The 14,999-nt window shown below is 42.9% G+C and overlaps 1 protein-coding gene across 3 annotated transcripts in view; it reads left to right on the forward strand.

Annotated features, from left to right (window-relative positions):
• The first annotated feature begins 1,627 nt into the window (after positions 1-1,627).
• The window catches only part of LOC115108075 (coiled-coil domain-containing protein 50-like), a 33,994-nt gene continuing 20,622 nt past the window's right edge, over positions 1,628-14,999 (forward strand). Inside the window, exons 1-2 of one of the 3 annotated variants that reach the window (XM_029632018.2) lie at positions 1,628-1,962; positions 9,664-9,726. In XM_029632018.2, coding sequence (XP_029487878.1) covers positions 1,914-1,962; positions 9,664-9,726 — 112 coding nt within the window. In that variant the 5' untranslated portion in view covers positions 1,628-1,913. The remainder of the gene's footprint in view (positions 1,963-9,663; positions 9,727-14,999) is intronic. The other 2 variants (XM_029632017.2, XM_029632019.2) reach the window with 2 other exon arrangements.

The raw sequence follows: 14,999 nt of genomic DNA on the forward strand, positions 1-14,999 counted from the left end.
ATGTGCCACATCTGTCAGGTGGATGGATTATCTTGGCAAAGGAGAAATGCTCACTAACAGGGATGTAAACAAACATTTGAGAGAAATAAGCTTTTTGTGCGTATGCAACATTTCTGGGATCTTTTATTTCAGCTCATGAAACATGGGACCAACACTTCAGACGTTGCTTACGTTACTTTAGGGAAAGCTTATCTTCCCCTAGTCTTATTGACAAGTTGCCTACGCAGTGGCAATTTTAGTATGTACATCTTGGTGGGGCAAACTCCCCAAAAATGTTTTTATATGCATTCCAGCAAAGCCACTACACAACACTAAACAATACATTAACTGCACTATAATGGTGACAAACGGTGCCCACAAACTGTTAGGACCTACATAAAGCTGTCCTAAGCAACAACAAAAGAGAGACCATATTTGTATGCAGCTTTATTAACTCAATGATTTGTATTATTTTTTACATTGTTTGCAAACTGTTGTGAAACACGTATTAATGCGAAAATAACATGCAAAACAGACAACCCCACAAACAATAACATTATGCGATTGTTATTATGCCTACACTTGTAGCCTAAATTGTTGTCCACGCACGCATCGGTCTGGGCCACTCATCCTCCCTTGTCTGGAGCTTCTCTGTAAACTGGTAATCTCTGTATTCCTGTCGCAAGACCAACTGGTTGATGTTTATTTATAAAACCCTCTTAGGTCTCACTTCCACTATATGAGATACCTACAGCAGCCCTCATAATCCACATACAACACCCGTTCTGCCAGTCACATTCTGTCAAAGGTCCCCAAAGCACACACATCCCCGGGTTGCTTCTCTTTTCAGTTCGCTGCAGCTAGCGACTGGAACGAGCTGCAAGGAAACACTCAAACGGGACAGTTCTATCTCGATCGCTTCATTCAAATACTAAATTATGGACACTCTTACTGGCAGTTGTGGCTGCTTCACGTGATATATTGTTGTCTCTACCTTCTTGCCCTTTGTGCTGTTGTCTGGGCCCAATAAAGTGTGTACCATATTTTGTGCTGCTACCGTGTTGTGCTGCTGCCATGTCGTGTTTCTACGATGTTGTCATGTTGTGTTGCTACCTTTGCTGTGTTGTCATGCGTTGCTGCCATGGTATGTTGTCGTCTTAGGTCTATCGTTATGTAGTGTTGTGGTGTCTGTCTTGTCCTATACTTTTATTTTGAATCCCAGCCCCCATCCCACAATGAGCAGGCCGTGATTGTAAATAAGAATGCGTTCTTAAAACGTTTGCTTAGTTAAATAAATGTTAAAAAAATACGTTCAATTATCAGCCATGACCAAATGTAATTGTTCCCTTCAAACCATAACAATTTGGAGCATATGCCACCCGGTTTCCTGTCAATTGGCACATTTTTCATGTTAAATAATGGTGGTTATAACCTATCGTTTTGGGGGGCATGTTGTAATAACTGTGATAGACTTACGTTTTGCCCGTACCGTGCCGCATGACTTTTACTCCTGATATACAGCCAGGGATGTAATAGTGGTTATGCTTGTGTAATTGTGTGTGTGTGTGTGTGTGTGTATGTTGAGCGAACGCAATATCTCCCATATACTCTCTTTCATCCCTTACATATTTAACCGTGAATGATTTGGCCCGCCTGCTATCCGTAGCTGGACTCTTTTCATTTCTTCCTTCCCTCAGCTAGCTAGCTCGCTAATCAAACCCACAGCTGCAGAACGGAGGAAGACGGGAGGCTCGCTCACCAAATCTGACTGGATAGCCACAGTGCCGACAAGAATCAAAGGGACACCCGTAATGTTAGTACCGGAATCACCAATGGTTTTTATGACAACAGACGGTCAGACTCTGCTCTGGTAACCTTCGGCACATCGCGGAAGCATAATTCAACGGGAACGGCTTTGACACGTCGCTGACAACATGGCTGAGTTTCCCATCGATCAAAACAAACTGCCTGGAGTAAAAGAAGGTAACGTTTGCTGGCGAGCGTGATCTATTCAACGTTCATCTGTAGAACTAGCCTCGTGTTTAGACCTACTTGTGACCAGGTGGTTGTTTTCCACATTTCAGGTGTCAAGTGCGTGCATCTGTTTGTTTTGTTAGCCAGTTAATAACGTTACAGTACCTCGTTTACAATACTAGTACTGTACTGATGTTATGAGGGCATCAGTAATGTTACTGTTCGAATCCATGCGTGCCAGTGTAACTAGCTAACGTTCGTTATGTTTTATTTGCTATCTAGCCTGGTGCAGATTTTTTTTTTTTTTTTTTTTACTGTATCCGGGATTATTTATAAAGCTACTGTAGGTATCCCCTGTTGTTAGCGTGAGCTTTTAGCTGCCTGCCTGGCAGCCAGCCTAGCTAGCAGATTGTGACGCGGGCTAATGTGACGCTCCATTAGGGCAGGATAGGTACTGTTTGGCGTAGCGCGGAGTATTTTCGACCAACCATATTAACTTGGCGATAGTGTCTTCATTCTCGATTTGGCCAAACACGTATCTTCTGAAATGCGTATGTCCAGTTGCAGGTGGTTCGTTTTTTGAATTTAGAAAATGTTCTGTTAATAAAATACAGATTTTTTTTTCTTCTTCTATGGTGGCGGTCCGCAAACAAACGTTTAAGGTACATGCCGCCACCTACTGTGCTGCAGTGTGTGGTCAATCACGGTTACATTAGCTCTACATTGATATACACTCAGTGGCCAGTTTACACAAATGGTTTGCTCCTACAGATCGTAGGTGGCTGTGGCTTGCTATATAAAGCAGGCATCGAGGCATTCAGTTACTGTTCGATTGAACGTTCACGTGTGCAAAACGAGTGACTTAAGGAACTTTGAGCGTGGTATGATTGTCAGTGCCCGGTGCAGTAGTTTCAGTATCACAGAAATGGCTGGCCTCCTGGTCTTTTCATGCACAGGTGTCTACGGTTTACCGGGAATGGTGTAACAAACAAAAAACATCCAGTCCTGTGGGCGAAAACAGCTTGTTGATGAGAGAGGTCGATGGAGAGTGGCAAGAATCATGCAAGCTAACAGGTGGGCCACACAGGCAAATAACTCGCAGTACAACAGTGGTGTGCAGAACAGCATCCTGGAACGCATAACTTGTTTGTCCTTGTCACCGATGGGTTGTTGCAGCAGACAACCACACGAGGTTCCACTCCTATCAGTTAAAAACAAGAAGAGGCTCCAGTGGGCACGCTATCACCAACACTGAACAATTGAGGAGTGGGAAAAACATTGCCTGGTCTGACGAATTCCGGGTTCCTGTTGTGTCATGCTAATGGAAAAGTCAGGAAGTGGAGTAAGCGGCTTGAGTCCATGGCCCCATCCTGCGTGGTGTCAACGTGTGGGGAATGTTTTCCTGGCACACGTTAGGTCCCTTGATACCTATTCAGCAATGTTTGAACGTTACAGCATATCTGTAGCTGTTCTGGACGCAAAGGGGGGTCCGACCCCGGTACCAGATGGGTGTACCTAATAAACTGTGTGAATGTGAGCTCAAAGTATTTGGACAGTGACACATTATTGTTGTTGTTCTGACTCGGTACTCCAGCACTTTGGATTTTAAATGATACAAGGACTGTGAAGTTAAAGTGCAGACTCCACTTTAATTTGAGGGTATTTTCATCCATATCGGGTGAACCGATTTTTAGGGGACCAAAAGTATTGGGACAAATTCACATGTGTATTAAAGTAAAAACAAGTTAAGTATTTGTTCACATATTCCTAGCACTGCAATGACTACATTAAGCTTGTGACTGTACAAACTTGGTGGATGCATTTGCTGTTTGTTTTGGTTGTGTATTTTGTGCCCAGTAGAAATTAATGGTAAATAATGTATTATCATTTGAGTCTAATAATAGAATGTTTCTAAAAATGTCTACATTCATGTGGATGCTACCACGATAATTCTGAGTTAATTAATCATGAATAATGAGTGCGAAAGTTACAGACCCACAAATATCATACCACCAAGACATGCTAACCTCTCACCATTACAAAAGTTTATTCGAGTTCAGTCGCAAAAACCGCCAAACTGCTATAATGAAACTGGCTCTCATGAGGACTGCCACAGGAAAGGAAGACCCAGAGTTACCTCTGAAGCAAAGGATTAGTTCATTCGAATTACCAGCATCAGAAATTGCAGGCCAAATAAATGCTTCACAGAGGTCAAGTAACAGACACATCTCAACATCAACTGTTCAGAGGAGACTGAGTGAATCAGGCCTTCATGGTAGAAATGCTGCAAAGAAACCTCTACTAAAGAACACCAATAAGAAGAGACTTGCTTGGGCCAAGAATTCTACAGCGATACTCCATCCCATCTGGGTTGCGCTTAGTGGGACTATAATTGTTTTTCAACAGGACAATGACCCAACACACCTTCAGGCTGTGTAAGGGCTATTTGACCAAGGAGAGTGGAGTGCTGCATCAGATGACCTGGCCTCCACAATCACCTGACCTCACCCCAATTGAGATGATTTGGGATGAGTTGGACCGCAGAGTGAAGGAAAAGCATCGAACAAGTGTTCAGCATGTGTGGGAACTCCTGCAAGACTGTTGGAAAAGCATTCCAGGTGAAGCTGGTTGAGAGAATGCCAAGAGTGCGTAAAGGGTGGCTACTTTGGAAAAATCTCAAATATATTTTGATTTGTTTAACACTTTTTGGTTACTACATGATTCCATAGGTGTTATTTCATAGTTTTGATGTCTTCACTATTATTCTACAATGTAGAAACATTTTTAAAATAAAGAAAATCCCTTGAATGAGTAGGTGTCCAAACTTTTGACTGGTACTGTGTGTATATATACCTAAATCCCACCTGTCTCAGTCATTAAGAATATTTGAAATAGAGAAGATGGACAAGTCTAAATGGAATCCTTGGGACCTCCCAACTCTGCCATCACCCCTGTTGAAGTTGACATTTAAAACGGTTAAGGATTATGGTTGAGGGTTTAGGGCAGTGCTATTCAAACTTTTTCAGCGAGGGCCCCATTTTGTTTTCTACCAGAATTTCTGTTGACCCCATGTTAAAAATAAAAATAAAAAAACATTTTATGAAAAGAAGCCAATAAATACTTTTTTCAAAATAGTAAAACAAAAAAAAAAGTCTCATGTTGTATGTTGTCTCATACAATCTGTTCTCAATTTTTTTGTTCCCCCGCAACCCTTCGAGATCATGACCTCGACTTTGAATACCACTGGGTTAGGTTTTAGGGTAGGGACGGCCGAAGGATCCCGGGTTAACACTAGCCTAGACAAGATGGCAGCATACACAGTGTTGAATTACTTCATGGAGAAACCATCTCATTTATTTTAATAGTGGTATGTTGACAGAAATATTCCATGTCAGTGTGCAAAACAATCCCAATTTTTCCTCAAAATGGCCTAAATGTTATTCAGAAATGGAGTGGTGGAGAAATCTGAAAGCACTACCTCTTCCCTAAAACAATAGTACGTTACAGCTGCTGTGTGGCCACTGGACAGATCCCAGGTTGGATATCTCATGCACGTTTCCTGTTCCTCTGCATGTTTTCAATCTGATCGGAATGGAGAAGTGTAACGAACTCTTCCTGCGTGTGCGAAACAGCTGCTCCAATCCAACTCCATGGAATATTTGAGATGCTGGTCTAGAAAAGTGCATGATGGGAGAACGTGCCTTTCCACTGCTCTGCGGCTGTCTCCATAGCACCATCCACGTGATTCATTATGGTCATCGGAGATGGTTCCATCCCTCCCCCAACCCCCATTGGTTAATCTCTCGGTTTATAGATGACAAGGATTCATATTCACGGGGGGGAAAAATTCATTTACATCCTCAGTTAGCCCACACAGTTTCTTTCAAAACTAGACCTGAGTGCTGCTAGACGTGCAACTTCTGCACATTTCGGTGTAGAAAACATCTGAACTTATGATCTGGTGATAAAATTAGGCTAGACGTCAGCCACCCACTGCCAGCAGCAGATGGGAACATGGTTAATTACACATTTATAATCACAGCTTACTTGTATCCTCTAACATAGTCACAGCGCAGGGAGAAAAGATGTCCACCACAGATAAACAGAAGGGGCTTAAGTACAGTTTACCCGGCTTATGAAACACATGCGAATGTTCCTCAGCAAACATTTGCTGTGCTTCACCCTGAGAATGTTCGAGATCAAAACAGACCCTACGGTAGCAAGGCTCTGCACGGGTCTATTGGACGCATGGAGTTAAAATGCAAAAAGATATTAGCACGTCTGTTTTGAATCATCATTTGCTTGCTGAACGTCGACTGATTTGAGATGGCTGGTGCATACAGTTGTATGAAAGGGATTTAGAACGTTCCATGTAGTTGATTGGCTGTTCAGTAGGGCCTAATGCCAATTGTTTTTTGTTTGTTTGCTAGGACAGACTTTTCGGGATTAGGGTTAGCCTACGTAATCTGTCTGATTTCCCCCTCCCCCCTCAATGATTTTAAAATAATGACGGTAATCATATGAATATCCATATCAGCATTACTGATAACACTAGCGACCGTCAGTCAAATTCTTGTTCAAGTCCTGCACAAGGGAAAACAGGCTACAGTGCATGTCTTCCAAAGACACCCACCTGTCGGACATTTAGGATGTGTCTCAAATGGGACCCTATTCCCTACATCGGGGTTCCCCAACTGGCCCGTGTGCATCATTTTATTTGTCGCCGCCCTTAAATGTTATGTTGCACATAAAACTTAAACACCAGAAAATCAGCTCCAAGTAATTTTAATAGGGCTGTGATGGTAATTGAATAACGTGTAACAGACAGTTATGGATGAAGACCATCGTGAAAATTTAAAATAGCCGTCAAAACCATTTTAAATATATATTTTTTTATCCTAAAATGTAGACCTTTTCACGTAGATAAACTTGACCTAATAACGGGAGTGTTTACTAATGATTTATAAGCAATTTTGCTAGCTGAGTCTTAATTTTTTGAAATAACATTTCTACATTTCCTTCTTTAAAACTGTCCTTTGATGCTGAAGCAGATAATCCGCCAGATTCCCAGGGGTGTTGGTGTGCTATAGGCTATGAGCGCTATAGGCATGTCAGAGCGAAAACCAAGCCGTGAGGGTTGAACGAATTGTTCGTAGAGCTCCGAGACAGGATTTTGTCGAGGCACTGATCTGGGGAAGGGTACTTAAAAAATGTCTGCAGCATTGGAGGTCCCTGAGAACACAGTGGCCTCTTCATTCTTAAATGGAATAAGTTTGGAAACACCATGACTCTTGCTAGAGCCAAACTGAGCAATTGGTGGAGAAGGGCCTTGGTCAGGGAGGTGACCAAGAACCCTATGGTCACTCTGACAGAGCTCCAGAGTTCCTCTGTGGAGATGGGAGAACCTTCCAGAAGGACAACCATCTCTGCAGCACTCCACCAATTAGGCCTTCTATGGTAGTGGCTAGACGGAAGCCACTCCTCAGTAAAAAGGCACATGACAGCCCGCTTGGAGTTTGCCAAAAGGCACCTAAAGGACTCTCAGACCATGAGAAACAAGATTCTCTGGTCTAATGAAACCAAGATTGAACTCGTTGGCCTGAATGCCAAGCGTCACATCTGGAGGAAACCTGGCACCATCCATACAGTGAAGCGTGGTGGCAGCATCATGAGGGGATGTTTTTCAGTGTCAGCGACTGGGATACTCGTCAGGATCGAGGGAAAGCTGAACGGAGCAAAGTACAGAGATCCTTGATGAGTGCTCAGGGCCTTGGACTGGGGCGAAGGTTCACCATCCAACAGGACAACGACCCTAAGCACTCAGCCAAGACAACGCAGGAGTGGCTTCGGGACAAGTCTCAGAATGTCCTTGTGGTCCAGCCAGAGCCCGGACTTGAACCCGATCAAACATCTCTGGAGAGACCTGAAAATAGCTGTGCAGCGACGCTTCCCATCCAACCTGACAGAGCTTGAGACAATCTGCAGAGAAGAATGGGAGAAACACCCCAAATACAGGTGTGCCAAGCTTGTCGCGTCATACCCAAGAAGACTTGGCGCTGCCAAAGGTGCTTCACCAAAGTACTGAATACTTATGTAAAAGTGATATTAGTAAATTAGCAAACATTTCTAAACTAATTGTGCTTTGTCATTATGGGCTATTGTGTGTAGATTGAGGGGTTATTATTTTCTTCAATTTTAGAATAAGGCAGAAATGTAACAATGTGGTAAAAGTCAAGGAGTCAGAATACTTTCCGAAAGCACTGTATGTTTGGGTCAATTTTGAAGTCTACAAATTATTTTAGTATGTTCCAGTCCCCTGACCATCCGCTCAAGACAAAAATCATCCTGCAGCTGAATCTAGTTGTCTTCCTACATAGTGTACTACTTTTGACCAGAGCCCCATGGGCCCCGTTTAAAAATAATCATATATAAGTAGTGCACTAATATAGGGAGTACGGTGCAAATCAGGACGCAGCCCTAGATTTCCTCCATTAGTTCCACTCTCTCTCTTTTCTACCCCTGTGATTCTTCTTGTTCTCCATCTGATTTGCCTTAAACTGTGGCACTTTGCTGTTTCACAACTGCTTTGCCTCAGTCTGACGGTCTGAATGGTTTTTGTTAGCCTTCCGCTGACTATTTGTTTGGAAGCTGCTGCTTCCCTCCTCTTCCCCATAAGCTCATTTTAAACTGTTTGCATGTCCTCAGCAAAAACGGCTGAATGTGTGCCAGATACTGCCAATAACAAGAGCATTGCTATTCTGATTGAGTGACATGTAGGAAGGTTCAGCATAAGACACTTTTTCCAATGCTGCTGTGCATTGGATGTGAGCCTATTAGTGTCTCGCTACTGTGACTTTCATGTTCTTAGAAGATTTGATAAGTTGTTACTGGTTTTCCTGTGCGTTTTTCTGTATTTTGATGTATTGTAAAAAAATATATATATATATATATATATTTTTAAATATTTTGATTTACCACAGCAAGCTTAGGCTATACGGCTCAGAAAAGGGATGCGCGGAGCCTAATTCAAAATGAGCTACGCTGTTGACTCAAACCAAAATCTTGCTCAACCACAGTTCTACTTTATGCTGTTCTCTTTATTTACAGACCGCTTGTCTTTCAGGGGCCCTGCTTGAGACAGTCTAGTTTAGCTTTTATTTTATTTGATCTTTTATTTTTTTTTGCTCTTATCTGGCAGATAACGCTTGTAGTGCAGCAATCATCCTTTTTGGCCACAAGCAGACAAGGACTTCCTCTCTGTCGGCATTGTGTGATCATTCCAATGGCCTTGCCACTGCTCCATTTCATGCTGTAGTTTAGTCACAATAGCCTCCATCTGATTAGCTTAAGGTTAAACTGAAGGAGCTTGTTTAGTCTTGCGTGCTCTGTTCAAGTTTCCTGCCCTTGATTGGGGCGACTGTTCAGTGTTTTCTGTAGTAGAACATCATGTGTAGGCGGGCACAATGTCTCAAATGTTCTGTGTCATAGAACACCACCAAAAACTGTTTTTTAAAAGGCCCTTTGGTGCGTTTTTCTGTAAGTCCTTCAGCTGTATCGCAAAACAAGAGAACTTTTGTTGCAGCAGGAATGTGTTGTCTATTTTCAAAGTTTACCGATTTAAAAAATAAAAATAATTAAAAAAATATATATTTTTAAAATAAACCTTCAGAAGAGCTCCCTAACCTTGTGTTCCTGCCTCTCTGTCTACAGTGTGTCGAGACTTTGCTGTGCTGGAGGACCACTGCCTGGCCCATAATCTCCAGGAGCAGGAAAGTAAGTACACTACCACTACACTTCAGGTTGACCTGGACATCCGCTTCTCCCGCCCATCCCTTATGGTTTCAGCTTGTCCTGGCTGTTCCCAAAGCAGAGCTCTCAGTGCAACAGAGAACAGACCCCTATTTTCGAATGTGTCAAGTAAAGGCGGAGTGCTTTGGGCTGGGATCTGGGCTGGGCATTATTTGACTTTTAAGTCTGGTTGCAGACAGTCGGCTTCATGCACATTTGAAGTCTCATTTACGTCAAAGCCATTTACAATATATTGTCCATAATAGCCGCAACTATTTCATGCAAACTGCTCCTCCGGTCTAGAAAAAGCACTTTGAGCTTCCTTTGCAGCATATTTTATGTAAAGTATTCCAAGCTCCCATTTTTGTCTTCTTTACGAGAATACAGACTATCGAACATTTTTTCCAAATATTTAGAATTTAGAGAGGTCTAATGAATCCACAAGTTTTCCCTCTGAAAATCTGTCACGTCTGACAGCGTAAAGCGCAGCGTCAGTGGAAGCAAGGCAGTAAGCAGCCATAAAACACAAGCCTAGCCACAGTGTGCTTCACCCAGCAGGCTTGGCACTGCAGGACTCCTGCTAGGCTGCAACCATAACAATAGCACTTTGGGGCTTTGTGGTGTGTTAGTGGGCTTGATGTTTGCACACTGTGTCTGGATCACATTAATGCCCATCTACTGTAGGACAACAACACAGTCTAGTCTGGGTGGACGTTAGGCCAGCACAATCAGATTAGCAGGGATTGCGATGTCAGCGGGGGGGGGGGACGTCTCATCCGCTTCAATCGCTCCGATGCGGGCAGTGCAGGAGCATCATGGCAAAAACTGAAAGACTGGCCAATAGTTTCTACCCTCAGAACATTGGGCTACCTTCTCCCCCCTGCTACTCTCCCTATGGACATTCCCCCAACACGGACGTCCCCCCCCAAAAACACACACTCACCGTCAACTTGCCCCCACACAAATGACAATCACTATTGTAGTTGTTAATATGTATATATTTTTTTACTTCACTCAATGATCATGCTGAGGTTCCCCCTATGGTCATTCCAGCCCTGCAACATTCTTGACTCTACCACAAGGAAATGTTTTATTTATTTGTTTTTATTCATCACGGCCACAGTTGTTGTTATGTACAGTTCATTTGGAAAGTATTCAGACCCCTTGACTTTTTCCCACATTATGTTACATTACAGCCTTATTCTAAAATTGTTTATTTTCCTCATACATCTACATACACTACCCTATAATGACAAAGCAAAAACAGGTTTTTAGAAATTTGTGCAAATGTATACAAATATAAAACAGATATTACGTTTACATAAGTATTCAGAACCTTTACTCAGTACTTTGTTGAAGCACCTTCGGCAGCGATTACAGCCTCGAGTCTTCTTGGGTATGACACTACAAGCTTGGAACACCTGTATTTGGGGAGTTTCTCCCATTCCTCTCTTCAGATCCTCTCAAGCTCTGTCAGGTTGGATGGGGAGCGTCGCTGCACAACTATTTTCAGGTTTCTCCAGAGATATTAGATTGGGTTCAAGTCTGGGCTCTGGCTGGGCCACTCGAGGACATTCAGAGACTTGTCCCAAAGCCACTCCTGACTGTGTGCTCAGGGTCGTTGTCCTGTTGGAAGGTGAACCTTCGCCCCAGTCTGAGGTCCTGCATGCTCTGGAGCAGGTTTTCATCAAGGATCTCTCTGTACTTTGCTCTGTTCATCTTTGCCTCAATCCTGACTAGTCTCCCAGTCCCTGCATCTGAAAAACATCCCCACAGCATGATGCTGTCACCACCATGCTTCACCGTAGGGATGGTTTGCCAGGTTTTTTCCAGACGTGACACTTGGCAATCAGGCCAAATAATTCAATCTTGGTTTCATCAGACCAGAGAATCTTGTTTCTCATGGTCTGAGAGTCTTTAGGTGCCTTTTGGCAAACTCCAAACAGGCTGTCATGTGCCCTTTACTGAGGAGTGGTTTCCGTCTGGCCACAACTATAAAGGTCTGTAAGGTGGAGTGCTGCAGAGATGGTTGTCCTTCTGGAAGGTTCTCCCATCTCCACAGAGGAACTCTGTAGCCATGTCAGAGTGACCATCGGGTTCTTGGTCACATCCCTGACCAAGGCCCTTCTCCCCCAATTGCTCAGTTTGGCAGAGCGGCCAGCTCTAGGAAGAGTCTTGGTGGTTCCAACCAAACTTCTTCCATTTAAGAATGATGGAGGCCACTGTGTTCTTGGGGACCTTCAATGCTGCAGACATTTTTTGGTACCCTTCCCCAGATCTGTTCCGACACAATCCTGTCTCGGAGCTCTACGGACAGTTCTTTCGACCTCATTGCTTGGTTTCTGCTCTGACATGCACTGTCAACTGTGGGACCTTGTATAGACAGGTGTGCTTTTCCAAATCATGTCCAAATCAAATGAAATTACCACAGGTGGACTCCAATCAGGCTGTAGAAAGATCAAGGATGATCAATGGAAACAGGATGCACCTGAACTCAATTTCGAAGCTCATAGCAAAGGGTCTGAATACTTATGTAAATAAAATTATTTAATTTGTAAAAAAATTCTCTTAAATTTCTAAAAACCTGTTTTCACTTTGTCATTACGGGGTATTGTGTGTAGATTGAGGGGGGGGGGGACAATTTTAATCCAATTTAGAGTAAGGCTGAAATGTAGAAAAAGTCAAGGGGTCGGAATACTTTCTGAATGCACTGTATATAGTGCTATTTTATATTGTTTTTATTACCATTTTCATTATTATATTTCACTTGCACTGCATGTTGTTGAAGCCTAAGATTTTCACTGTTCCCTGCAATCACACCTGCAACCCTGTACATGTGACTATTAAACTGAATCTCATAGACTCTTCAACTTGTCCTGAGAAACCAAATTCTTGCCTGCGTGTTTGATTTTTAGATGAATGTGTCATCTTTGACATTTCAGTTTCTTTATGTCTGCCCTTGGGTGTGTACTTGTCTGTGTGTGTCTAATCATAATTAGGCTGTGAATGTGTGTCGTTCATTTTTCAGTGTCGCCCTTTTTTCCCACACAGAAACCTAGGCTTTGAGTGAAATTATCTGACTGTTAGCACTGTCATTGGCTGCCTCCCACTATTCATTAGGCCCTGAGGTGAAAAAGTCCCCCTTCCCAGAATAGATTAAAGTCCAGGCCAGACATAACTACTACTTCCTATTACTTCCACAAATAAACATTATCCCCCAGATGGCCGAGGATTACAGCCCTCGTGTCCCTCAGTAGAGCTGGGAAATATGGACAAAAATCCATATTGTGATAAATTGGCTGGAATTGATTCGATAACGGTAAGTTTCTAACAATGTGCACCTCAGTTTAAAACATAACATCCTTTAAACTCATGGCCGGCCCGCTCATTTAGGCAGGATTAGGCGGCCGCAGATATCGTATATGGTAGAAAGAGTATGTGGCCTTTTCTGTAGCCTACATTTATCTCCAGCCTGTATGACAATGTAATGAGACGGACACTTTTTTTTTTACATCATGCCGGTTTCTCCGCTCAAATAGCCTGACCTAAATAGTGCCCTAAATAGTGCCCAATCAACATGTGCTGTCATGTTAACAAACAACATATCCTAAAAACAGGACATGGCAAAGTAAAATGTACAATATGGAATGGACAATCGGGCTACTCAAAACTGCTGTCCATGCGTTTCATCCCGTGGGCTAAAATGGTCATTTAGTTTGTATCTGCAAATGTTTTACAAGCTGATCTTAGCGAAAAAGAAAGCGCTTCTGCATTTCCCTCTATGTAATCACATTACAAATAGGCGCAGGATAACTCCTGATAAAGTTGGGTAGCTGACGTTCCGCCAATTTGATTAGTTACAGAAATCAGGACTAATAAAGCCATTTACAACGGCCTGTTTTACAGAGGGCCTAATATGGACGGGCATTCAGGAAATTCCATAACAGGCTGACAAGGTAGTCTACACCCCAGGAAGTAGGCAATGTTTTTTGTGTGTGTGTGTGTGTGTTTAGGCCTACCACAGATGGACATTCCTAAAATTACATTTCAGGCAACACTGTGGGGCAACTCCAGTCCTCTCGGGCCTAATTGGTGTCACATATTTGCCCCAGGTAACACATCTGACACCAATAATTAACTAATCATGATCTTCAGTTTAGAATGCAATTAGTTTCATCATCTGTGTTGATTAGGGATGGGAAGTTACACCACTCTGGCCCCAGAGGTCCGGAGTTGCCTATCCCTGCTGTAGGCTATACCTCAGTAATCACGGACCGATGCTGACATCTTTTTGGGTCTTATCTGGACTGGCCTTCTTTTTTTTGGGGGTGCAGTCGGGACCAGCCTTGATTTTCCAGACCGAATCTGGAACAGTCAGACATTATTTTTGGTTCATATTTTGTCTGGTCTGGACCAGCCTTGATTTGGCCCAAACATGGACATCTATAAATGACTTATTTTCAACTTTCATTCAGAACAGAAAATTAACTTCATTAAAACGTCCAGAAAATACGTATTTTCACCGTTTCTTCAGAACCTAAATTGAACCTAGCTTCAACGTTTGGAAAAATACATATTTTAGACGTCTTTTCAACGCCATTTTGCTTACGGGGACTATTCTTGTAGGGGCAGGCAATTTTTGGTCTTGCTTAGAGTGACAGTATGGCCAGGACCGGCCCTGTTTAAACTACTACGATGACAACCGACGACGATGGTTGTAGCCATCAATTGCCCCATTTTAACAATCACACATATTAGCAAACTTATTTCATTTCAAACGGAACTCGACTATAGACTATTGTAATGAACCATATCCGCAAAATGCCTGCGATGAGTGATCTGTATGGTTGGTGTCAATCATTTTCGGTTTATCGTCCCAGCGCTATCCCTCAACCACAGCTATTCCCAGGAAAAGTCCAGGGAGATTTTAAGATCTATGGATCTGGACCTCTTGACTATTTAGTTGGGAGCCCATTGCTTTCCCAGTGCCCAAGGAGGACAGAATGTAGCACTCCAGCAATAATGTCTTTCAATCTGTAAAGTTGCAAAAAAAAAAAAAATCTATGGCTTTTCAACCCAAACTTTATCTTGTAAGAGAAATTCTACACTGGATGATAGGACGTCCGTTATCCATCCATACCTCAATGTGAAGAGCCTATGGATTTTGTTTGGGTTGGTCCTTGTATCAGTCCTCCGCCCTCCACTGCTATAGTGCGTCACGACAGGGCGGGTCCCCTCTTTGCCACAGCAACCGTTCT

The sequence above is a fragment of the Oncorhynchus nerka genome, linkage group LG24, assembly GCF_034236695.1.
Source record: "Oncorhynchus nerka isolate Pitt River linkage group LG24, Oner_Uvic_2.0, whole genome shotgun sequence".
Classification (NCBI taxonomy): Eukaryota; Metazoa; Chordata; class Actinopteri; order Salmoniformes; family Salmonidae; genus Oncorhynchus; species Oncorhynchus nerka.